The sequence below is a fragment of the Athene noctua genome, chromosome 30, assembly GCF_965140245.1.
Source record: "Athene noctua chromosome 30, bAthNoc1.hap1.1, whole genome shotgun sequence".
Classification (NCBI taxonomy): Eukaryota; Metazoa; Chordata; class Aves; order Strigiformes; family Strigidae; genus Athene; species Athene noctua.
The window spans coordinates 714,569-737,433 of NC_134066.1; the positions used below are offsets into that span (position 1 = coordinate 714,569).

At 59.3% G+C, this 22,865-nt stretch overlaps 2 protein-coding genes across 2 annotated transcripts; both read left to right on the forward strand.

Moving 5' to 3' along the window:
• Positions 1 to 29: 29 nt before the first annotated feature.
• Positions 30 to 8,530, forward strand: MBD6 (methyl-CpG binding domain protein 6). Its single transcript, XM_074929738.1, has 11 exons — positions 30 to 268; positions 1,017 to 1,107; positions 1,496 to 1,644; positions 1,955 to 2,057; positions 2,153 to 2,309; positions 2,644 to 3,687; positions 5,471 to 5,589; positions 6,600 to 7,037; positions 7,403 to 7,455; positions 7,582 to 7,657; positions 7,785 to 8,530. Exons 3-11 carry the CDS (start codon positions 1,532 to 1,534, stop codon positions 7,857 to 7,859), a joined length of 2,178 nt encoding a protein of 725 aa, XP_074785839.1. The 5' UTR covers positions 30 to 268; positions 1,017 to 1,107; positions 1,496 to 1,531; the 3' UTR covers positions 7,860 to 8,530.
• Positions 8,531 to 8,742: 212 nt separating this feature from the next.
• LOC141971882 (electroneutral sodium bicarbonate exchanger 1-like) lies at positions 8,743 to 21,843 on the forward strand. Its single transcript, XM_074929524.1, has 17 exons — positions 8,743 to 12,240; positions 13,982 to 14,060; positions 14,381 to 14,516; positions 14,693 to 14,867; positions 15,003 to 15,136; positions 16,038 to 16,283; positions 16,385 to 16,490; positions 16,901 to 17,062; positions 17,516 to 17,629; positions 17,981 to 18,142; positions 18,690 to 18,941; positions 19,679 to 19,747; positions 20,112 to 20,285; positions 20,385 to 20,516; positions 20,660 to 20,772; positions 21,307 to 21,410; positions 21,545 to 21,843. The coding sequence occupies exons 1-15, from the start codon at positions 12,178 to 12,180 to the stop codon at positions 20,702 to 20,704; spliced, it is 2,049 nt and encodes a 682-aa protein (XP_074785625.1). The 5' UTR covers positions 8,743 to 12,177; the 3' UTR covers positions 20,705 to 20,772; positions 21,307 to 21,410; positions 21,545 to 21,843.
• The last annotated feature ends 1,022 nt before the right edge of the window (positions 21,844 to 22,865 follow it).

A 22,865-nucleotide genomic window follows, 5' to 3' on the forward strand; every position in this document is an offset into this window, starting at 1 on the left:
CGGCGGGAGGGGCGGGGCGGGGCGAGCGGCACCGGCCTCCTACAGCCCCAGGGAGGGCGGCCCGGAGGACCCGGTGCGGCCTCCGGCCCCGCTCGGAGCCCCCCCACCCCCCGGGCCAGAGCTACGGTGCCCCCCCCCGGGCCCCGCGCGCAAGGCACGCCGGGAGCGGGCCCCGCGCCGCCGGGCGCAGGCGCAGTGCGCGCGCGGCCCCGCCGCTTCCGGGCACCGACCCGGGACCCCGGACCCGGTGCCGGCGCCATGAACGCAGGTGGGTGGCGGGGACGGGGGTGCGGGCCGGGGCTTCCGGTTCCCTCCTCGCCCCCGTGGGGGTGTCCAGCCCCCTGCCCGCCCCCCCGCCATGGGCCGCTCTGGCGGTGCCCGCCCACCGGGGGTGGGTGAGGCCACGGGAGGATCTGCCCCCGCCCACCCCCCCCGGCTGCTGTGAGGGCCCGTCCCAGGCCCCACCGCAGAGGCATGGGACCCCCTTTCCGTGCTCCCCCCCCCAGCACCTGCTCGGGGGGAGTGTGACCCCCATCTTGCAGCGTGGAGGGAGCTTGACCCCCTGACACCCCCCCAAAGTTTTTGGGGGTGCGGTGACGCTGCTGCGCCCGTCCCCTCCCTGAAGTGCTCCCGTTGGGGGGGGAGGGTGGAGCTGGAGGGGGGCTCCTGTGTGTCCCTGCAAGGAGCAAAGGCCCAGCCTGGGGGTACCGGCGTGGGGGCAGAACCCCGAGGGGACCGGGGGGGGGGGGTGTCGATGCTTGGGTGGTGCCCCCCCCCCCCCCCCCCCCCATCTGTAGGGCGCTCTGTGGGTGCTCTGTGTGTGTCCCCCATCTATAGGGCACTCTGTGGGTGCTCTGTGTGTCCCCCCCCATCTATAGGGCGCTCTGTGGGTGCCGTGTGCCCCCTCCTCCAGCTGTAGGGCCCTATATGGGTGCTGTGTCCCCCCCCCTAGCTGTAGGGCGCTCTGTGGGTGCTGCCCCCTCCCCAGAACCTGCTCTGAGTCTCTCTGCCCGCAGAGACCCTCCGGGCAGCTCGGGGGCACCGACCGCAGACACTGCAGCCCCTCGGCCACAGGCTTCACCCCGAGATGTTCGCAGGGATACGCAGGTGAGCAGTGCCCCCCCCCCCCCCCCCATCCTGCACCCCCTCACCCATGCTGGTGCCCCCAGCGTCCCCCCCCGCCAGGGATTAGGGCCAGCAGCAGCTGTTTGCCTTTTAGCTGCTGTTCCTCAACGGTGATTTATAGGTCACTGTTCTCCCCTCCTGCCCCAGACGCTGGGATTAGTGGGACGGGGGGAGGCTGACAAAGGGGGGGGACAGCTGCTGCCCCCACTCATGCTCCACCCCTCCACCTCCTGCTCTGTGGCCTTCCGGCACCCCCGAGGCTCTGAACACCCCTGGGTGCCCTCCCAGTCCTTCCCGGGGCTCCTGCCAAGTCCTGTTGCCCCATCTGCTTGCTTGGCCCCCCCGGCTCGCGGTGTGACCCCCCCGGCAGTGCCCACCGCAGGCGTTCCAGAGTCGAGGGGGCACAATGAGCAGCGGCGATGACGGCGCCAGCATAGAGCACCCCGTGTGCCCCGCGGCCGGGCCCGTGCCCGTGGGCTGGGAGCGCAAGGTGGAGGAAGGCTCCGTCTGCTACATCAGGTAGGAGCAGCCCCTGATCCCCCTCCCCAATCCCCTCTCTGGTCCCCACTCACCCCCTCAGCCCCCCCAGCCCCAGCAGCACCACACTGACCTCGCTGGATCCCCCCCAACCCCCTCCCTGGCCCCCACTCACCCCCTGTGCCCCCCCAGCCCCAGCAGCCCCACACTGACCTCGCTGGATCCCCCCCAACCCCCTCCCTGGCCCCCACTCACCCCCTGTGCCCCCCCAGCCCCAGTGGCACTGCTCTGACCTCGCTGGATCCCCTCCAACCCCCTCCCTGGCCCCCACACACCCCCTGTGCCCCCCCAGCCCCAGTGGCACCGCGCTGACCTCGCTGGAGCAGACCTGCGCCTACCTCCTGGCCGATGGAACCTGCAAGTGTGGCCTCGAGTGTCCCCTCAACATGCACAAGGTGCGGGGGGGGGGGGGGTAGGGCAGTTGCCGGATGGCTTTGGGAGTCCCTGGGGGGTGGCCGGTTGCCACCCTCAGCCTGTCCTGTCCCTCCAGGTGTTTAACTTTGACCCCAGGGCAGCCGTGCCTGGGCGGGGGGCCCCGGGCCAGCAGGACATGACCAAACTCTGCAATCACCGCCGGAAAACAGCGGCCATGGCCACGCTGTACCGCAGTGTGGGGGGCACCCTGGGGCCCTGCCACCCAGGCACAGGTACTGGGGTCACCTGGCCCATCCTCCCCCCAGTTCCCGTTGTCCCGCTTGTCCCTGTCACCCCAAACGTCTCGCAGTTGTTCCTGTCTGGTCCCAAACCCTCCCTTGTACCTCCTGGCTTCTCTCCACCCATCCCAGTCCCCTCAGCACCCTCCTGGTTTCCTCTTATTTCCTAGAGCTCCTCTTGTCTTCTCTGTCACATCCTGCCCCCCCCGATCTTTTCTGTCCCTGTCCCCCCCCCCACCTCGCCTTCCCAATCCATCCTAATTTAGGGATAGGGGTGTCCAGACTGCTGGTGCCCACTTGACCCCCGTGTCCCCGTGGTTCCCCGCAGGTCCTGACCTGACCCCGTGGTTCTCAGCCGGGGGGCACCTGGCCGTGGTCCCCAGCACTGGCGTCCCCCCGCCCAGCACTGTCAGCGGCTTCCACGGGGTCCCACTGGGGACGAAGAACCTGGAGGCCACATCTCCCCCCCTGGGGACTTTGCTCATCGCCTCACCCTTTCTTCAACCCCACGACATCATCCCTGGGGCCAACAGCAGCCCCAAGCCCCAGCCACCTGCCAGCCCTCGCTTTGGCCTCCGCTTACCCCCCGCACCAGATGTGGCAACCCCCCCCAGATCCCCTGGGGTCCCCCTGACCTCAGGCAGCCGGTGCCAGCGCCCTACGGGCAGGTCTGGCAACTGGGCAACCCCCTCGCAGGGGGGGACTGGAGAAAACCCAGAGCTGGCGGGGCCGGGACCGTGTCTGCCAGCCAGCGCCCCCCAGGCCGGCGGGGTCGATTCTCCTGTCAGCGATGCCTTAACCCACCAAAGCAGCAATAACCCACCAGTGCCCTTAGACGCTGTCCCTGAGGGTGGGGGCTTTTTGGGGCTACCGCCAGCCAGCACCCCCTTCCCCGCCAGCAGCCTGCTGAGCTTGGCTGCCAAGGCCCAGCTGAGCAGCCCCGACCCCGCGCCGGCCCTGAGCACTTTACCCCCCTGCCCGCTCCCTCCCAGCTCTCTGCTCTCTCTCGTGGGTGAGCGGGCTCCGGGCAGGGGGGCCCGGTGGCCCCCTGACCCCCAGGACCTGGCAGCGCACAGGGTGTCCCCCAAGCCTGAAGGGCTGCACCCCGCAGTGACCCAGCAGCCTCTCGCAGCCCTGCTGAGCCTGCTGGGTTGTTCCAGTGGGGAGGGAGGCCAGGGGGGGCCCAGCCTCCCCTCAGTCCCCCTCCTGCCTGCCACCGACGGCTCGCCCTGCCCTGGCACCGGGCTCCTGCCAGCCAGCCGGGACTTCGGCGGGCAGCTCCTGGGCCTCTTCGGGCAGCTGGCGGCATCTTCCGAACCCACCTCAGGGACCTCCCCGCAGTCGGAAGCCTCTGGCCATAACGACGGGCCAGGTATGTGGGGCAGCGCCTGTGGGGAGCCGGGCTGGGGCAGATGTCCCTCGATGTCCCTCGATGTCCCTGGGGATGGATCTTGCCCTGGGGTGGCAGCGGCGGTGGTGGGATGTGGCTGTGGGTGGTGGGACCTGGCAGGATGCGGTTGTGACTCTTGGGGGGGGGGTTGTGGCTGTAGGTTGGTGCTGGGGATGGGGGGATGTGGCCGTGGGGACGTGGTGGGACCCAGCACGACCCAGCCGTGGGTGCTTGGAGAGGGGGGGGCGGGATGTAGCTGTGGGTATCTGGCACGATGTGGTGGGATGCAGCAGACGTGGCCCCCGTGCTCTAACCCGTCCCCTGCAGGTGCTGCAGCCTCTCCGTGTGTCCCCGAAGGTGCTGTGGCCCCAGGGGCTGCCACTGATGGGGAGGGGGGTGCTGGGGGGGCACTGGGCTTCCTGCTGCCCCCTGCAACCAAGCTGGTAGCCGCTGTGGGCCAGGAGCAGGCACTGGGGGACTCCCTGCCAGCGGGCCTCCTCCTGGGCATATTGCCCTTCTCAGTAGCCGTGGGCCAGCCCACACCAGCCTGCGGGGGGCACCCAGAGGGGCCCGGCCTGCCCTCCCTGCTCCTGCTGCCCCTCGGCATCCCCCTGCCCGCCCTGTAGCTGCCCTTGCCAGGGACCCTGCTCTCCACGCTGCTGCCCCCCCCGCGCCCCGGGCCAGGGGAGAGGGGCCCTGAGGTGCCTGTTCCCAAGGGCTGCGCGGTGCTGCCCGCCTGGCCCCTGCGAAGCGCTGCCTTGCTTGCCCTCCACCCCACGCTGCTGGCCACTGGGCTGGGCACCCCCATCCCGAGCCTGCCCCTGCTGCCCGCCCCCCCCCCCCCCCCCCCCCGGTGAGACCAGCCCTTTTGCTCCTTTGCAACAGGGGGGGTTGGTTGCCCCAGGGTAGGGAGGAGAGTGATGGGAGGGGTGATTATTTGCCCTTTGCAGGGAGGAGGGTGAGGAGGAGAGTTTCCCCCTTCTAGGAGAAAGGGTGATGGTGCCTGGGGGGGGTTTCCCCTGCCCCCCCCCAAGATGTGTGCTGTCAGGTGTGTGTTTCACCTTGGGGAAGAGGGACATCATCCCCAAGGTGCTGTCAGGGGGGAAATCTGTCCCTGGGGTGGGGGCAAGGGAGGGTCTTTGCCCCGGGGAAGAGAGTGGTGGAAGGTTTTAGCACCCAGATGGGGGTAGAGGAAGAGTAGCTGCCCTTGGGGAGGAAGGTGGGGGTATTTATGTGCCCCCAGGAGAGCAGAGTCTTTGCCTCGGGGAGGGGGGTGCTTGCCCCCCCCAGGCACGGGAGGATGAGGAGGAGAATGGGTTGGTTTTGCCCCGGCAGCAAGGCCTGGGGGTGTCTCTGCCCCATGTCTTGAGGGTGCCCCCAACTTGCCCCTCTTGCCGGCAGTCCAGCTTTGCCAGCCCCTCTGTGGCACCTACCTTGACTGGCACCCCCCGCGCCCTCCCCAAACTACTGAGGCTCCATGCAGGGAGGGCTGGGCCCCCGACAGCCCCACGGGCACCCCAGAATGCCTCAACCTGCTGCCCCCCCCCCCTGCCCCCGGGCAGCTCCCTGCTCAGAGCCACGCTGCTGGGTGAGTGGGGCCAGAGGCCTGGGCACCCTGGGAGCACCCCTGGGGGTTGGCGAAGGGGCTGCTTGGATGGGAGGGGGGGTGCTGGGTGCCTGGGGGTGTGACCTGCTGCCTGCTGGGGTGCAGGGGGTGCCCCCCCAGACCTGGGATGACACCCTGCTTCTTCCTCATCTGCCCCAGGCAACCTGCTGGCGCTGAGCCCCCTGCTCCATGATCGGCCGCTGCTGCCCCCCCCGCCGCCCCCCCTGGGCCCGAGCCAGGGCTCCCCCCCGGGCCCTGGCAGCCTCCAGAGCCTGCGGGTGAGCTGCTGGCGCCCCGGGATTTTGGGGGGGGTACGTGTGGGGGTGATGGGGCCAGGAGGTGTTTGTGGAAGCCATGGGAGGACACGGGAAAGGATGGGGGGAGGCCTAGGGTGGTCAGAGGGGGTAATGGAGGGATTTGGGGGTGTTGGGGGAACGGGGGACTTTGAAGTGCTGAGGGTGTTTGCCGGCTGAACAGGAGCCAGCAGTGTGCCCAGGGGGCCAAGGAGGGCAATGGCACCCTGGCTTGTACCAGCCCTGGCGTGGCCACAGGGACAGGGAAGGGATCTGAGCCCTGGGCTGGGCACTGGGGAGGCCGCCCCTCGCTGAGGGGGTTCAGTTCTGGGCCCCTCACCCCAAAAAGGCCATTGAATGACTCGAGCGTGGCCAGAGAAGGGCAACGGAGCTGGGGCAGGGTCTGGAGCACAGGTCTGCTGGGGAGCGGCTGGGGGAACTGGGGGGGTTCAGTCTGGAGAAGAGGAGGCTGAGGGGAGACCTCCTGGCCCTCTGCAACTCCCTGCCAGGAGGGGGCAGAGAGGGGGGGTGAGTCTCTGGAGCCAAGGCCCCAGCGCCAGGCCCCGAGGGAATGGCCTCAAGCTGCCCAGGGCAGGGTCAGGCTGGCTCTGAGGAAGGATTTCTGTGCAGAAGGGGCTGTTGGGCGTTGGAATGGGCTGCCCGGGGCAGGGGGGAGTCCCCGGGATCCCTGGGGGGGTTGAAGAGTCGGGCTGAGCCAGCGCTGAGGGGTCTGGGGGAGCTGGGGGGGGTCAGGGGGAGGGTCATTTTCGGGCTGGAGGAGCTGCAAGGGCTTTTCCAACGCGGATGATCCTGTGGTGTTGGTGTGACCTGGGGGCCCTGGTAGTGCTGGGGAGACACAAAGGGAACAAGCAGATGGGGGTGCAGGGAGGGTGCGGGACACGCAGGGCAGGAAGGAGGTGGGGGGCTCTTTGGGACAAAGAGGGATGTGGGGGACATGTGGGGGGGGTCTACTGATACTCACTGCCCCCCAACAGCTGAGCCCCACCTTCGCTTCCCCTGAGAAGTCGGCGACAGCGTTGGGTCCCGGTGCTGGAGACTCCCCCACCCCCCCCACGCCCCCCGGCCTCCCCGAGGACACTCCCGTGCCCTGTCAGGCCAAGCCAGGCAGCTCCAGACCCAGTGGGGGTGCCCGGGGGTGTCCCACCTCACGGCCCCCCCTCAAGCGGGGCCGACAGCGGACCGAGGGGCTCAGCAGGGAGACGCCGTCCGCCCGTGGGCCCCCCAGCACCAGGAGCCCCCGGCGTGGGGCTCCCCGGGGGGGCTGGGGTGCTCGGCGGCACTTCGACAGGCAGGGGGGTGAGAGGGTTGAGAAAGGGCTTCCCCCTGCGGCCCCCCCGGCCCCCCACCCCGCCTGGCGCTGCAATGGGGACATCTTGGCCGCTGAGCAGCAGCCCAGAGCGGAGGCGATCAAGGTACTGGGATCTACTGGGATCCGTTGAGCAATACTGGATCTTGCTGGGAGGATACTGGGAGCCACTGGGTTGGATATAGACTCACTTAAGCCAGTGGGGATATACTGGGAGGCATTGGGGGGCACTTGTGTGTATACTGGGGGGCAGTGGGAGTGTGTGCTTGGGGGGGCGGGGGGGGTGTGTGTATAGTGGGGGAGACACTGTGGCCTGCTGGGGATATCGAGGTCCCCTGGGGAGAGCAACTGGGAGGGCACTGGGAGGTGCTAGGGGGAAGGCAGGACTCTGGGAGCTGTAGGGAGACACTGGGTGCACTGGGAGACAGTGGGGTGCTGGGGACCCCCGTGCTGACCCCTCCCCTCGTACAGGGGAGCTCCCCGCATCCGCGCCGATCCTGCCGGGGCTGGAGGAGGAGAGCGAGGTGAGCGCGGGGCACCCGGGGAGCCCTGCCCTGCTCCCCCCACCCCCCTTCCTCTGTCGTGTGTCCCCCCCTTCCCCTGCCCTGTCCCCCCCCCCCTTCCCCAGCCTGACCCCCTGCTCCTTGCAGCACCCCCCGGCCCAGCGCCCACCTGGAGACGCTGCAGCGGAGGGGGGTCAGCGCTGACCCGGGGGCCCGTGCTGCTGTAAGTGGGGAAAAGGACATTGGAGGGGGGGGGGGGGCGCGGGCAAAAAGGGAAGGGAGACTGGGGCAGTGCTGGGGGAGACGTGGGTGTCCGCCCTGACCTTCTCAATCATCTGCCCCCTCCCCAGGCAGACCAGGCTGTGCCTCCATGCCCGTGGCCTGGCCGCCCTGTCAAGAACCGCTGGAGGAAGCTGCTGACGTGACAGTGCTGGGGTGGGGGCACCCCAGCACCCACCTATGGATTGGGGGTGGTCACAGCCCCCTCCCCACCGCTGAAGGCCACAGGCACCCCCAGCACACCTTGGCTGCGGGCTCCTCCCGATCGCCTGGGTTGTCCCCCCGGCAGAGTGTGAGAGCCCCCTCCCCAGACAAAGCACTTCTGAAGCCATTTTCCATATGGGGGGGATGGTCCATGGTGCTTTCACACACACACACCCCCCGCTCAGGAAACCCCCACGCTGGGGGACAGGATTGGTGCTGGGGGACGTGCCCTGCACCGGGGGTCCCGTGACCCTCCCTGCTACCTCAGGCTTGAGGGGGGGGTCGTGGCCCCAGGGCCAGATCTGCTCAGGGTTAGTTTAGCACCAGGTTCTCCCTCACCAAAAACAAGGTGTGTCCCCCCCCATCCCACCCCCCCAGTACCAGCAATAATCATCTCCCCCAGCCTGGGGGGGCTGCACACCCCTGCCCCAGGTCGCCCCCACCCACTCGGGGTCGTCCCCATTCCCCCCCCCAGTCCCCAGCCCCACGGGTGACAACGAGGAGACGTTCCCCCGTGGGTCGCAGCTTCCCCCCAGGGCCGTGGGGTTTAGTACCACGAGGAGGCTGCGAGGGGGGGTGGTGGTGAGGCGGGGGGGGGGGGTGCACACCATTAAAAGCTGCATTTGAACCCCGGTGGCTGCGCCCCACTTGTGCCCTCAGGAGCTGCTGATGGGGACACGCTGTCAGCGGGGCTCTCCATGTAGATGGGGTGGAGGGGGGGGTCACAGAGACACCCCCCCTGGGTGGGGGTAGAGGTGGGGAGGATTCCCAGGGGGTTGCAGGGCCTGGGGGGGGTCAGGGATCCCGGTGGGGGGGTCTGTGGGTTGCCCTCACTTCTGCATTCCCTTCATGCAGGCTTGTGTCAGGCTGGGAGGTGACAGACCCGGGGCTGCGTCTGTGATCTGCCAGGGGGTGAGGGGGGGGAAGGAGGATGATCTGGGGAGGGGGGACACCCCCCCTCACCCCCCCAATCCCATCCACCCCAGGGTGGCTGCTGGGACCCACCTCCCCCATCAGCTGCTCCCCGTGGCCTCTCCAGCACCTGCCCAAAGGCCCTTTGTGGCTGCAGGGGGCGGGGGGGGGATGTGGAAGCTCAGGAGTGAGGGGTGCTGGTGTCTGTCCCGTCCCCCCCACCCCCCCGCTCCAGGTTGTCCCCAGTCACATCACGCCACTGCTCCCCTCCAGCCCACGGCCCCCGGGGTCACCAGTGTGTGGGGGGGACAATCGGAGCAAGTTTAGGAGGAGAGAGGAGGGAGGTAGAGGGTTTCTCCCGCGTGTGGCCCCGCTGTCACCCCCATCCCTGCGCCTGCTAGCCCTGCGCCAAGGCTTGGGAGCCACCCGGGGCTGGGGGGTGCACAGAGGCGAGGCAGGGGGCCAGCCGGGTCAGTGGCCATCGCTGCGCTGTGCCCCTTGGCCAGGACTCACAATTTCACACTCCCTGGACCTGTAGCCCCAGTGTCCTGGTCTGGGTGACGCTGTCGGAGAGGGGAGGAGCAGGGGGGGTCACCCCAAAATCCCGAGGGTGGCTGTGCCCTCCCTGGAGGTGGCTCCGTAACCCAGGGTCCTCCCAGACCATCCTTCCCAAACCCCCTCGGCTCGCCCCTTGCTCCGTAATCTTGTTTTTAAATCCTTTAAAGAGGCTGCTAAAGTGGGGTAACATTCACCATTTTCTTACTAATAATGACGAAAAAAAATCCTCTGTCTTTAAATCCTTTCAGGAAGCTGCTAAAACAGGGTAACATTCGTCATTTTCTGACTAATAATGAAGAAAAATCTTGGCTTTAAATCCTTTAAGGAAGCTGCTAAAGCAGGGAAACATTCACCATTTTGTCACTAATAATGAGGAAAAATCCCCTGTCAGAGGGAGCATCTTTACAGGCTGCTCCACACCAAGATGTGGAGGTGTTCTGCAGCCCTGGACACCTTCGGCCACGTCGATGTGGTCTCAGTTTATAACGAGCTGTCCCCGGAGCTGCCCGGGCCAGGCCTGGGGCCGTGAACACGTCAGACTCGGGAAGAGTTTGGAAAACGGGTGATGGGAGCGAGTCTGCGATGAAAGAATCCACACCCCTGCTCCAAAAGGGGGGCTGTGTCAGGGTGTCTGGAACAGGAGAGAGCTGAGAAAGGTTGTGAACTTTTCCTAACAGGGGAAGTTTTCACAGGGGTGGGAGCTGTGAGGGGACAGATGCCGGTCGCTTAGGAGACATTGGCACACGTCCTGTCCCTGGACCGCCGGGAGCGGAGCTCAGCACCTCCCTCTGCCCGTCCCCTCCTCAGGCAGCTGCAGGGAGCCACGAGGTCGCCCCTCAGGCTCCTGTTCTCCAGCTCAGACAAACCCGGAGTCCTGAGCCGCTCCTCAGGGCCCGGCCTTCCAGCCCCTCCCCAGCTCGGGCCGGGCGCGTTCGAGGACCTTCTCGCCCTTCCCAGACGCTGGGACTCAGCCCCTGACACTGCTCAGGGTGAGGCCGCACAGCGCCGAGCGCAGCGGGATAAATCGCCTCTTTTGACCAGTTTTCTGTGCTGCGCTTAATGCCGCCCAGGACGTGGTTTGCTGAGCCCCTGCAGCGCTCGGGAGAATTCCTCCTGTAGTTGTTTTGCAGATCTGGACTACTCAGCGTGGCTTAGCATCTTGTGGGTTTTGGTTGAGGAAGATTTAAAACCACTTTTACATTTTCTAGGTGGGGAGAGACCTGTTGCTTTTACTAAAAAGACGGAATTGTATCCAACAGTTGCCTGAATGGTTGTTTTAAACTGAGAAAACGTTTTTGCCTGTGGATTTCTTTTCCTCCAAGTTGGCGCATTAGAGGATCCTGGCGTATATTCCTCTGTAGAAAACACACAGACGTTGTTTCTTAATTTCAGCTGCAGTTGCAGGAAAGACTCTCTCAGCCTGATGTATGCATTCAGTACGATGTTGTGCTAGTTTGAAAACAAACTAGTGGGAGACACCCGGTCAGAATAATAATTTAATAAGGAAAAAAAAAAAATAAAAATTATAAAGACAGATAACACTGGGTTAAACTAACAGTCAGGATACAACCTGACACCCTGTTAATCAGGGTGGTGGCTGCAGTCCCACCGAAGCGGTGATCCCGTAGAAAAAAAAATCTGCTCTTCCTCAGAAAAGTCCGGTGGTGGCTAAGTAGCTCCTGTCCTCTGGAAATCCAGTGGAAAAGAGAGCGTCTCTGGTATTCAGAGTCTCTGGTTATATCCAGGATGGAATGCTGGTGTTCTCCCTCTGCTGGAGCATCTCCCAGTGGGATAACGAGTCATGCTGCATGGCATTGACGGGCCGTTAGCAGAAAGGTAGTCTGGAGGGGGGGGGGGAGGAGGCAAGGAAACACTGCCCCACCTGATTTCGACAGCTCATGAGGATGGGAATAGAATACACTGCAACCCAGGACAGATGTCAGCTGAAGGACCAAGGAATGCATGGGGTGAATCCCACCCACCTCTGAAATACCAGCCACTATCAATCCAGAGTCCCTCTCTGGTCGTTTAAAGCTCATTTGCAATCTCGCAGCGTTCCCGGGAGGCTCACGGGACCTTCCCAGTGAGGCGATCCCACCGTGGACATCCTTGACTCCAACAAAGGGGATGTTCCTGTGTTGAAAATCTGCCCAAAGGCATCGATTGCTTTTAGATTGAATGAATCCATAAGCCAGTCGTCTGTTCTATCCCTGCTTGTGAAGAAAGCACCAGGCGCAAGGTGGATGAGGCGCGACCTGTCGTGGAATCACTCAAATAAGCAAACAGCAACCAAAAATTTAAAAAGTATTTCCAACACAACCAGCTAGCACTCTGCAAACGTACAGCGACAGATCTGAATGTCCACCCGAGAACAAAACTATCATTACAAACTTCCCAAAGTTTAACGACAACCCAAAACGCTTCGAAATACACCCAACCACTGCTTACGCCTTTTGCCCTGGGGGGCCGGGGCATCGACACCCCGTTTATTCTGGATATTTTTTGCTCAAAGCAGAGCTGGTTGCTCCCCATCCACTAAGATTTACCCGCAGGAAGGATTTTGGGGGGTGTGACTTGAAAGTGTTGCGAGGCTCCGCATCAGAGCTGATGACGTCACAATGGCCATGGTGACGTCTCCGGAGCTGCTGCTGATGTCACAATGGCCATGGCGGTATATCTGGAGCTGGGGCACGCTGGGGGCCATTTGAGCTCCACTTGCTGAGGCTGCACTGGTGTCCTGGGGCAATCTGAGCCCTGATTACTCTGGAGGGTCGATTGTCCCCAAAACCGATGACTGAAGCGGGGATTAACCCTAGTGGGGGCGACAACATGACCCTTCTGATGGAGTCACAGGTACCACAGCCGGGGCTCTGCCGAGGGGCTGAGCATCCCCAGGGGGAAAACTCTCCCTGACATCCCACTGGCGTTTCCCCGGCGTGCAGGAGGATGGGCAGGGGGAGATGCTTTGCGCCGGGGAGGGCTGCTGGGGGCAGGTTGAGCGTTGCTGATTGGAGCACGGAGGCAAAGTGGTTTCTAAGAGACTTTCCCCATGTTGCCTGCGGGGCATTTGAAAGTGGCGACTCTCAGATCGCTCCGTTTCTGCCCACTCCGACAGCCACGTAACGCTTGAGCTTGAGTTTTTTAAAATCGCGATTTAAATTATGATTTTATTTAAATTGAAATTTTATTTAAATCGTGATCTAACTTAATTGCAATTTTATTTAAATTGTGATTTAAAGCGATTTTGTTAAGCCCTTTCATCCCATGATTTTTCCAAGGTTGGGGTTTGGGGTTTTTTTTTGCAAATCCAGAGGGGACCAAGATGCGTTTCTCAGAAGGGACAGAGGGTGGTGGAGCTTTGACGATAAAGCTTTGCCCTTGCAGACTCTTGAGGGCCTTTGGAGGTTGTTGGTGGCCATGGGCCATTTAGTGAGTCCTGCAGGTATCACGTTTGGAAACTGAAACTTGGTGTGATAAGAAGTGCAGGGTTTGTTTTTTTTTTTTTTTTCTCACCCAGTTTGGAAATCCCTCTTTGTTTTTAGAAAGGAACAACAAAAAGGAAGCAGGAAGTTTGTTTTTCTGGTCTGAAACCCTCATCTCTCTCCCCCTGTAGTAAATCCTTCCCGACTCATATTGTGTACAATGTAGGCGAGGTTATGAGCTCTTTTTATTTGGGTATGGGAAGAAAAAGCTCCAAGTCCATGGTTTTAGGGCCGTGCCTGGAGGAGGCGCACGCAGAGGCCTCATGGATTCGTGTGGAGGCCGGGGTGGATGATGGGTGGGAGGATGTGAGGGAGCTCCACACACCCAGCCCCAGCTTGTACTGTCACCAAAGAGCCAGGATAAAAACTTATCGACCCCAATTGGATGCAGATAAGCAGACACTTGTTTATTGACAGCCGGGTGCGTGGGTGAGCGCTCTCACCGACAACGCACACCAGTCACAAGAATCATACAGTTCATATGTTATTCAATCCTACATATTCATCAGGTATTCATACATAAACACAAGAATTCCTGGAAACCATTCTCATACTGCCCTCCCTCTTCCGATTCTGCGCACTAAAGCTTAGCGATCTCTAGAAATGAGTCTGGGGTGTAATTTGGGTCGTGGCCCCTGAGTCGGTGGTCGCCATCTCCCCTGCCGGAGTTACCTATTCCCTGGTTTCACTGTTCCGTGGCAGAGCTCTGTAAGCTGTTACAGCTCACTCTCCCCAGGTCTCATTAATTTCAGGTTGTGGTACATCTGAGCCGTTATCCCGTGTGTTCTGGGGAATAAATGACTTCTGTGTCTGGACACCTCTCTGACAACTTCAAACAGAATTAGTTTCAATTCTAAATCTAATTCCCTAAGCAGTATCTAGGTGTACCTAGTAAATGATCACTGACCAGTCCTTCGGCCTGGGTACAGGGCTATACAGAGGGGTTCAGAGGAGCTCTGGTTTCTGGTTAGATGTGCAAAACGCAAGATATATGTAAACATGTAACCCTACTAAAATATCTCTCATAATTATGTATTCCTACTGGAATCAAACATTATTAATTTTGATTGGTGGCAAATCAGTGACAGTACCTTCTTCTCATTGCTATCCAGAGACACGGCGAGGAGGCAGTCACTGAAATGGGAAGCGCGAGCAATGTTGTCAACATCGAGAAGGAGGAGGGTTTGGAAGGTGAATCTCTGCACGTGCTGTGCTTCTGAATAAAGCAGCACAGTTCTTTTCACATAGTTTATTTAACAGAGTCCCTGTGGAGGCCACGGTGTGAGTTTTAAGTGACCCAGAGCCATCGCTTGTTGGTGCCCTGTTGTTGCAAAGCTTGAGTAAAATAAACCTCAGTAAAAGGACAGGTCTGTGACATTCAGGGATCCAGTGAAAACCACAAAAAAGAGAAATTGGTATTTCCTCCTGGGATGGCTGCACTGATTTAACCGTGGTGTCCGCGTCAACCATCCCACAATAGTGAGATCTCTGCCAATTCTGCTTTTTCTCAGGCCACTGGACCCCGTTCATGGGCGTGGAGGCGCCGCCGGCGAGGCAGAGCCAACAGCATCACCCACCCAACAGCCAGAACCCTCAGGAATGGGAGCAGGAGAAGGACTCTGAGCGGGGCAACCACTGCAACCCGTGGTAAGTCTCTGCTGCCGGCTGCGGTAGGAGAGGAGTCCCCGTGCCGCCAGCGCCTGCGGGCTCTGCTTTCTGCTCTGCGGGAGGCGAGGCTTCGCAGCTGCGGGTGCTGCTCTGAGGACCCTCCTCCATGTGTTCTTCCACAAGAACAGTCTAATTTTTATTGTCCCTTCCTCCAGGCTCTTTGGAGGTTTGATCCAGGATGTGAAGCGGAAAGCCCCGTGGTTCTGGAGCGACTTTGAGGATGGGCTGAGGCTGCAGTGTCTGGCGTCCTTCCTCTTCCTCTACTGTGCCTGCATGTCCCCCGTCATCACCTTCGGGGGGCTGCTGGAGGAGGCGACCGACGGCCACATCGTGAGCACCTCCCTCTGTTGGGTGGCACGGGGGAGGGTTACACTCATGTAAAAGTCCTTGCTGCAGTGAATTTGCTTTGGTTTTGGTTTTTTCCGTCAGGATTTATTCCCTGACCTGCCTCTCTTCCCTGGACAGGGTGCCATGGAGTCGTTGCTGGGCGCATCCATGACCGGCGTGGTGTATTCCCTCTTTGCCGGCCAACCCCTCAGCATCATTGGCAGCACTGGATCCACGCTTGTCTTTGAGAAGATCCTCTACAAATTCTGCAAGTAAGGCTGCCTGCCGCGGCTGGGTGCTGCCAGAGCTGCCACAAGGCAGCAGTGATGGAGAAAAGATGTTTTTCTTCTATTTTTTTTTGGTGGGAGTTGTTAGATTTAAGCTGTGTTCTGTGTCCGAGACGTTGCCCGCCGCTGCTTTAGTATGTGATGGCCCAAGAGCCCTCGGCCTCTGAAGGGCGGATGGGGGGTTTGGGGTTTCTAGGGCTGAAGTGCAGCAGCGGGAGGAGGAGAAGCCACAAGAGTGTGGGTGCTCAAGATGGGCTGCACAAGGATGATGAGACAAAGCAGTCTGGTTTGGGGAGGAGGGAAGACTTGCTTTTCTCTGAGTACAAAAGCACGCACTTTTTAGCCCGGGTTTTGCTGGGAGATGGAAGATATTTTGCTCAAATATCCAAATAGTTTTCTGATTACACTTAGAGCTTTGATGATTTTATTGAAAATGTAGGAGCTTTCCGTGTGAAATGGCTATTTCCACGACAGTCCTTCTGTCGTGGTGACTTTAACACGAGAGGTACCACCCTTACTGCAATTAAGTTTATTATTAAGCCCCAGCTTGCTGGTAGCAGGTGACTGGGCACAGAACCAGCTGGATCCAGTGTTGGGGCATCAGGGTGATGGGGGAGAACACCACCTTCCACACCAGCTCCATGACCTCAATTAGCCTCCATTAGATAATTGCTAAATGATGATAATGAAATAACTGGTCTCTGCTCCTGCAGCCCCCCCCGGCACCGCAGCCCCGAGGCTGGCTGTGGTAGCACACGGCAACTGCGTTTACCCTCCGCAGCCTTGACGGGCTCCTAAATTGCTCCCAGTTTCGCCCTTCGCGGGAAGGCCGGGCTCGGAGCCTCGTGCTGCCCTTCCCACCCTTGGTGTCATTTTGGTTTCCCAGGGAGTACGCGCTCTCCTATCTCTCTCTGCGGGCGTGCATCGGGCTGTGGACCGCCTTCTTCTGCATAGTGCTGGTGGCCACCAACGCCAGCTCTCTGGAGTGCTACATCACCCGCTTCACCAATGAAGCCTTCACCTCTCTCTTCTGCCTCATCTTCATCTACAAGGCTCTGGAGAAGCTGAGTCACCTGCTGGAGATCTACCCTGTGCACATGCACAGCAAGCTCGACTTGCTCACCACCACCAAGTGGGTTTTTCCTCCTAAAACACAGCTGCGCCTTGGCAGGAGCTCAGGGCTGCACCTCCACCGCCATCCCCTGACCCCTCTCTTGGCTTCTCTCCTCCCAGCTGTAAGTGTGAGGCACCGACCCATCCCAGCAACGAAACCCTGCGCTTCTGGGAGAGCAACAAGATCAACGTGTCCAGCATCGCCTGGGAAAACCTCATGGTGACTGTAAGTGCCCTGAGCCACTGCTGGGGGAAGGGACGATTTATCTCTTCTCCTTTCCCGCCACGGTTGTCTTAGAGCTCCTTCCCCATTCCCTCTTTCTCTGTCCCCAAGAGTTTCCAGCGTTTCCTTCCCCTCTGGTGTCCTCTTCAGCCACGGCTGCCTGCCGTTCTGGGGGAGGATGTGCCCTGGCTCTGTGTTATGGGGGCCCATCACATCCCATCTCTCCGCTCTCCTCTCTGCAGTTCCCTGTGTCACTCGTTCAGCTGCTGCTGCTCTTTCACTATAAATCTCCAGCAGCAGCAGCAGTCACAGGGTCTTGGACCTTGGACCACGATCCTCCAATCCCGCTCGTTACCCGAGGTTTCCTTGCCGCACGTGCACTGCCTTTGCGTCCTGACGCTCTGTTTCTCCAGGAATGTCGGTATTTGCACGGAGAGTTCCAAGGACCTGCCTGTGGACACAACAACTCCTACGTGCCTGATGTCCTCTTCTGGTGCTGCATCCTCTTCTTCTTCACCTTTGTGCTGTTGACCTTATTGAAGAAGTTTAAAACCAGCCGTTACTTCCCAACCAGGGTAAGCAGAAGATGGTGGCCTGCAGCAGTCCCCACGCTCATTGTGATTTTTTGCTCAGGCAGTGGGAGATCAGATCTTCCAAAGTGTTGGGGTTTTTCCCACCTTCTGTGCATCATGTGCTCAAGGGGCAAGTTGGTTCAAATGAGGAACAAATGGTGCCTCGGTGCCTTATTCCCATTTTAGCAGTGAGGGTGGCTGTAGTGGCAGCCTGTTCCCTTATTTCTTTATTTTTTCAGAGGTCTGAGTTCAAACAGCCCTTTTCCACCCAATTAAGCACCAGATCTCCCAGGGACAAACACAGCAGCAGCACCTACCCAAGGGATGTGGCTGCATGCCTGCAGAGGGGGGTGGGTGGGTGTTAACCAGCCCTCACGTTGTTGATGTCCCCAACTCTTCCACCTCGCGTTGGGGCCCCGTTTGCGATGCCCCTCTCAGTCTGGTTTCTCGCCCCAGGTACGATCCACAGTAAGTGACTTTGCTGGTTTCCTCACCATCGTCATCATGGTGCTCATGGACTTCATGGTTGGGATCCCGTCCCCGAAGCTCCACGTCCCCCATGTGTTCAAGGTAACGGGGGGGGTTTGGCACGGAGCTGGTTTCAGCTCTTGGGGATGCCCCAAGGGGATGTCGGGGCAGGACAGGGCTGAGTCTGGAGGAGGTGCTGGTGGTGTGACCATCTCTTCTTCCACCTCCGAACGCATCGTTTCCTTCTGGAAATGAGAAGGCAGCCCCCGACTAGATACCTGCAGAAGTATCCGTAGGTGCTTGCACAGAGGACACTGGCACTGCTGAACCCCCGGGAGAGGGTGACGTGAAGCCAGGGCTGGGAGATGCTCTGACACAGGCAGGGAGGGAAAATCAAAGCCAGCGAAGGGGCTGGGCTGGGAGACGATGCTGGGATGTGATGCTTTGTTGCAGCCTACCAGAGACGACCGCGGGTGGTTCATCAGCCCCATAGGACCAAACCCTTGGTGGACGGTGTTGGCTGCGCTCATCCCAGCTCTGCTCTGCACCATCTTGATCTTCATGGACCAGCAGATCACCTCCATTAGTGTGGACGGGAAGGAGCAAAGGCTGAAGGTACGGGGCTGCAAGAGATGACCCCACCCCCAGCCCACTCCGGGCTGCAGGGACGGGGAGAAGCTCCTATTCCAAATGCTTTGTGAAGGCCTTGCTTTGGAACAACGTCAGGCTGCGGGGCAGGATGCTCTCTTGAATTCCTGGTGACCCAGGGAGCAAATGGCAGGGGAGTTCAGATGAGCGATCTTTTGGAGCCCCAGAGTAACCTTAGAGCAATATAGAAGCGTGGTTTTAAGTCAGCAGCGGCTGGGGGAAGGAATTGTTTTGATGCGCTGCCAGGGGTAGCTCAGAGTCACATCTTACTTGCAAGTGATGGAAATTTCTTTATGAAGGAACAAAACAGTCTCTCCAAATGCACTTTGGACTCCTGCCAGATTTGGCTGCAAGGTGCTTGTGCAGAGGCTGGCTACATCCTTAGTCGTTTCCAGTTTTTGTTTTAAATTTTCAAGAAGTTGGCTTGTGCTCAAGTAGGGTTTGAGCCTGGCTTGTGACGTTGTCCTTGCTCTTGTGCCGCGGGATGCTGGATCTCTTGTTTTGCTCCCCGCAGAAAGGATGCGGGTACCACCTGGACCTTTTCATCGTGGCCGTGATGCTCGGGGTCTGCTCCGTGATGGGGCTGCCCTGGTTTGTGGCTGCGACCGTCCTGTCCATCACCCACGTGAACAGCCTCAAAGTAGAGTCCGAGTGCTCAGCTCCAGGAGAACAACCCAAGTTTCTGGGGATCCGAGAGCAGAGGGTCACGGGCTTGATGATCTTTGTGCTCATGGGCTGCTCCGTCTTCTTCACTTCTCTGCTAAAGGTGAGAGGAAACCGCAAAACACCCAACGACCGCGAGCTTTTTGGGGGTTATGCACAAGGAGTCCCCTCTCTGCAGGGCTGAGCGGTTGTGGAGCGGAGGAGGAAGGGATCCCACACCTTGGGGCTTGGCCCGCGGTGGGAACCAGCCTCGGTCAGGCTTTCCAGCCCTTCAGAGCCCCGTTTGCTGAGCTCGAGGCAAGCGAGCAACGCAGCGGCTTTAACTTTCAGGCCCAGCCGTGTTTGTGGGTTGCCGCTGAGTGTATTCAGAGCAGGACATCTGCTCTCTTTCGAACAGGCAGCACTTCACCGGTTGCAGTTTGCTGCCCCCAGTGCCCCAGAGCTGCCGTTCCCAGTAGCTGAACACATCGTCCCCACGGGCTTCCTCGCACAAAGGGATCTCCTCTCCAGGCTGAAAGCAGGCACGTTGCTTTTGCACGTTGCCCCAAGACTATGTAGAAACAGAACATGGCATAGGTTAGCATGGGTGAAATCCCCTCTTTTCCTCCCAACTTGCCAGAAAAGAGGATTATTCTGATGGAAGGGAACACCAAGGCTCAGCCTAAAGCAGAGCATGAGCTCACTCGCACGCACAGAGTCTCTGAGGGGGAGAACCCGACACACCTGTAACCCTGTGGCAAGTGGAAAGCTTTAGGCAATTTTAGGCAGTGCCAGTAGAAGAGAGGGGTAATAGTGAAAATGCCATTTAACCCCCCAAATGATTGTGTTCTCTGGTTTCAGTTTATACCAATGCCGGTGCTTTACGGCGTCTTTCTCTACATGGGCGTGTCGTCGCTCAGAGGCATTCAGGTACGGACTCTTGTGCAGCGTGTCGGCTCCCTGGTGTTCCACCTCGTGAAAATGGGGGAATTCAGGGCGAAGGGAAGGCAGTTTCTCCCACTGGTGGAAATCCTTGCTGGGGGGGCGGGATTCCGTGGGCCACGAAAGGCTGTTAATAGACCAGCGTGGAATAACGGCAGTTTGGTGGGCAGCCCTCATGGGCAGCGGGTTTATAGCTGGAGTGGGGGGAAAGTGGGGGCTGCTCCCAGGAGGAACACAGTGGGATCCAGGATTTCTCATTGCATGCGAGGTCCTGAAAACTCCCCCCACGTCTCAACGGGGCCAGAAACTTCCCGCAGTCCCAAGGTGGCCACTTCTCACTTTTATTTTGCAGTTCATTGACCGCCTGAAGCTGTTCTGGACGCCGGCGAAACACCAGCCGGATTTCATCTACCTGCGGCACGTCCCCTTGCGAAAGGTGCATCTCTTCACCGTGATCCAGCTCATGTGCCTCGTCCTGCTCTGGGCCATCAAGGTGTCCCGTGCCGCCATCATCTTCCCCATGATGGTAAGAGCCGGTGCCGCTGGGCAGCGGGATGTTTGCGGCGCTGGAGGGAGATGGAGCCCCAGCTCTGGCCTCACCGCATCTTCCCTCTTATTTGTGAAGGTCTTGGCTCTCGTTTTTGTCCGGAAGATGATGGATTTCTGCTTCTCGAAGCAGGAGCTCAGCTTTCTGGATGACCTTGTGCCAGAAGGAGAGTTGTTGGATGATGCCAAGAACGGATCCGAAGGAGAAGAGGTAAGGCTTGCTGGGTGCTCGGGGCTGGACATCACCCTTGGGCTGTGAAATCACCTGTTTCTATCACAGCTTGTCTTTCAGCTCCTTGGGGAAATGGATTAAGGGATCAGGGGCACAAATTGTGTTTTCTTTTATCCCCTCAGTTGTCGGGGTTGGCGAAGACAAATACAGGAGAACTCAACAGATAAACTTGTGGCTCCAAGAATGCTGCTTGGATGAGCAGCATCTGTCAGAGCTTCGGATGTTTCAATCATGGGTTTGTATACAAGACGCCAGACCTTCTGCCATCGGATGGGATGCACCTGTCCCAGAGGGGGAAGAAGATCTTGGGGCAGGAGTTATCTGGGCTTTAAACTAGATTTTGAAGGGAGAAGGGGGCAAAACACCAGCCCATCTGAAATGCATCTATACCAATGCACACAGCACGGGTAACAAACAGGAGGAGCTTGAAGCCGTGATGAAACAGGAAAATTACGGTGTCGTGGCTATTACAGAGACATGGTGGGATGTCTCCCATGACTGGACTGTGCCAGTTGATGGCTACAAGCTCTTTAGGAGGGACAGACAAGGAGGAAGAGGTGGTTGGGGTGGAGCTGTATGTTTGGGACTGTTATGATGACTTTGAGCACAAGTGTAGTGAAGACACGGTGGAGTGTCTTTGCGTTAGAATCAGGGGGAAGGCCAACAATGCAAATGTTGTAGTAGGAGTCTACTATAGGCCACCCAACCAGGACAGAGAGGTGCCTATATAGGCATTTAGAAGAAATCTCACAATTGCTTGCCCTTGTAGGAGACTTTAACTTCCCAGACATCTGCTGGAAATACAACACATCAGAGCGGGACCAGTCCTGAAGATTCCTGGAATGTGTGGGAGACAAATTCCTGACGCAACTGGTGAGTGAACCGACCAGAGATGGTGCCCTGCTGGATCTCCTCTTTGTCAACAGAGAAGAACTGGTAGAGGATGTGGTGGCTGGAGGCCGACCAGGGCACAGCAGTCACGGAATAATAGTGTTCTCTATTCTTAGGGAGGCCAGGAGAGGGGGAAGCAGAACTGTCATCCTGGACTTCCAAAGGCCCGACTTTGTCTTGTTTGGGCACCTGCTTGACAAGATCCCTTGGGAGACGATCCTGAAGGGTACAGGGGCCCAGGAAGGCTGGGTACTCCTCAAGAAACAAGTCTTAATGCCTCAGGGGCGGGCGGTCCCCAGGTGCTCTAAGAGAAACCGGCACCAGAGAAGCCCACCCTGGCTGAACAGGGAGCTTTGGCGGCAACTCGGGGAGAAAAGGAGAGTTTACAGCCTTTGGAAGAAGGGATTGGCCCATTGACCATAATGGGAAAATAAAACAATAAAAGTCTTGTTTGTCTCACTGTGCAGCTCCAGTGACTTCTGAGGGGTGGGGGGGAGTTGGAGGCATCTTTGGAGGTTTTAAAGCGGGGTTTTGTAGGTGAGGGGGGAGTTGGCAGCGCTGCATTGGGGGAAACCCTGGGGTTTGGTTCAGGAACCAGCTGACTGGGGAAATATTTGAGATTAGTGGCTTTGGATTTGTATTTATTTAGGTGGGGGGTTTTTATTGTTATTTTTATGTGCAAGTAATTACAATGAGCTCTGCGTTGCAGGCAGGAGGGGATACCAATGTCACATGTGTCACCTCTGCCAGACCAAGGGTGTGCAGGGAGTTCAGAAATGGGACTGGGTGGGGGTGAAGGTGCTGGTGAAAGATAGAAATGGCCCCATCCAGTGAGCAGTTCCTCCTCCCTGCATTTTCTGGGGACTTTCTGAACCATTTGCCATACAACTAATTGGCAATAAATTAAATCCAAAGAGGTTCTAGTTATCTTTCATATAGTATTTTTTTAAAAAAATATTTCAAAATCCCCTCTGGCACAGGTCTGTGGGGTCAAGCAGGTGCATCCTGATTGCCCTTTTCTGTAAAACTCGAGGATTTGAGAGAAAAATGGGGCACTTGAGCCAAGCCAGGGTTAGGGGCTGGTGCTTTGAAAGCCCATGGAATCCCAATGGGATGCTCAGAAGGGTTGGAGACATCAGGATCCAGCTGCTGGATGTAGTGAAGGTTTAATCGCACTTTAGGGAAAGCTGCAGGATCTGCAGCACCACGGGAGCAGTTACAGAGAAAACGAAGCTGGAGAAATCCAAGTTTCAAGGGAAGGCTGATCCATGGGGGCAGATTTTAGGAGGAGGTGACTGGGAAACCCCAACCGAGTTAACGTGGCTGTGTGTGATGGATAAATCCTTCCTGTGGGGCATCTGACAGTGGCAGCCGTGGAGGGGTCCCACATCCCCAGGCTGATACTACTGGAAAGCCGATGCCTTGATTTGCCATTTA

Bases quoted from the DNA above. Each gene is read 5' to 3' on its own strand.
- MBD6 (XM_074929738.1), top strand. From the start codon at position 1,532: ATGAGCAGCGGCGATGACGGCGCCAGCATAGAGCACCCCGTGTGCCCC. The intron at 2,310-2,643 runs GTACTGGGGTCA...GGTTCCCCGCAG, and splicing joins GCCCTGCCACCCAGGCACAG to GTCCTGACCTGACCCCGTGG. The intron at 7,456-7,581 runs GTGAGCGCGGGG...TGCTCCTTGCAG, and splicing joins GGCTGGAGGAGGAGAGCGAG to CACCCCCCGGCCCAGCGCCC.
- LOC141971882 (XM_074929524.1), top strand. From the start codon at position 12,178: ATGACTGAAGCGGGGATTAACCCTAGTGGGGGCGACAACATGACCCTT. The intron at 16,491-16,900 runs GTAAGTGCCCTG...CTGTTTCTCCAG, and splicing joins GGGAAAACCTCATGGTGACT to GAATGTCGGTATTTGCACGG. The intron at 20,286-20,384 runs GTAAGAGCCGGT...TTATTTGTGAAG, and splicing joins CCATCATCTTCCCCATGATG to GTCTTGGCTCTCGTTTTTGT.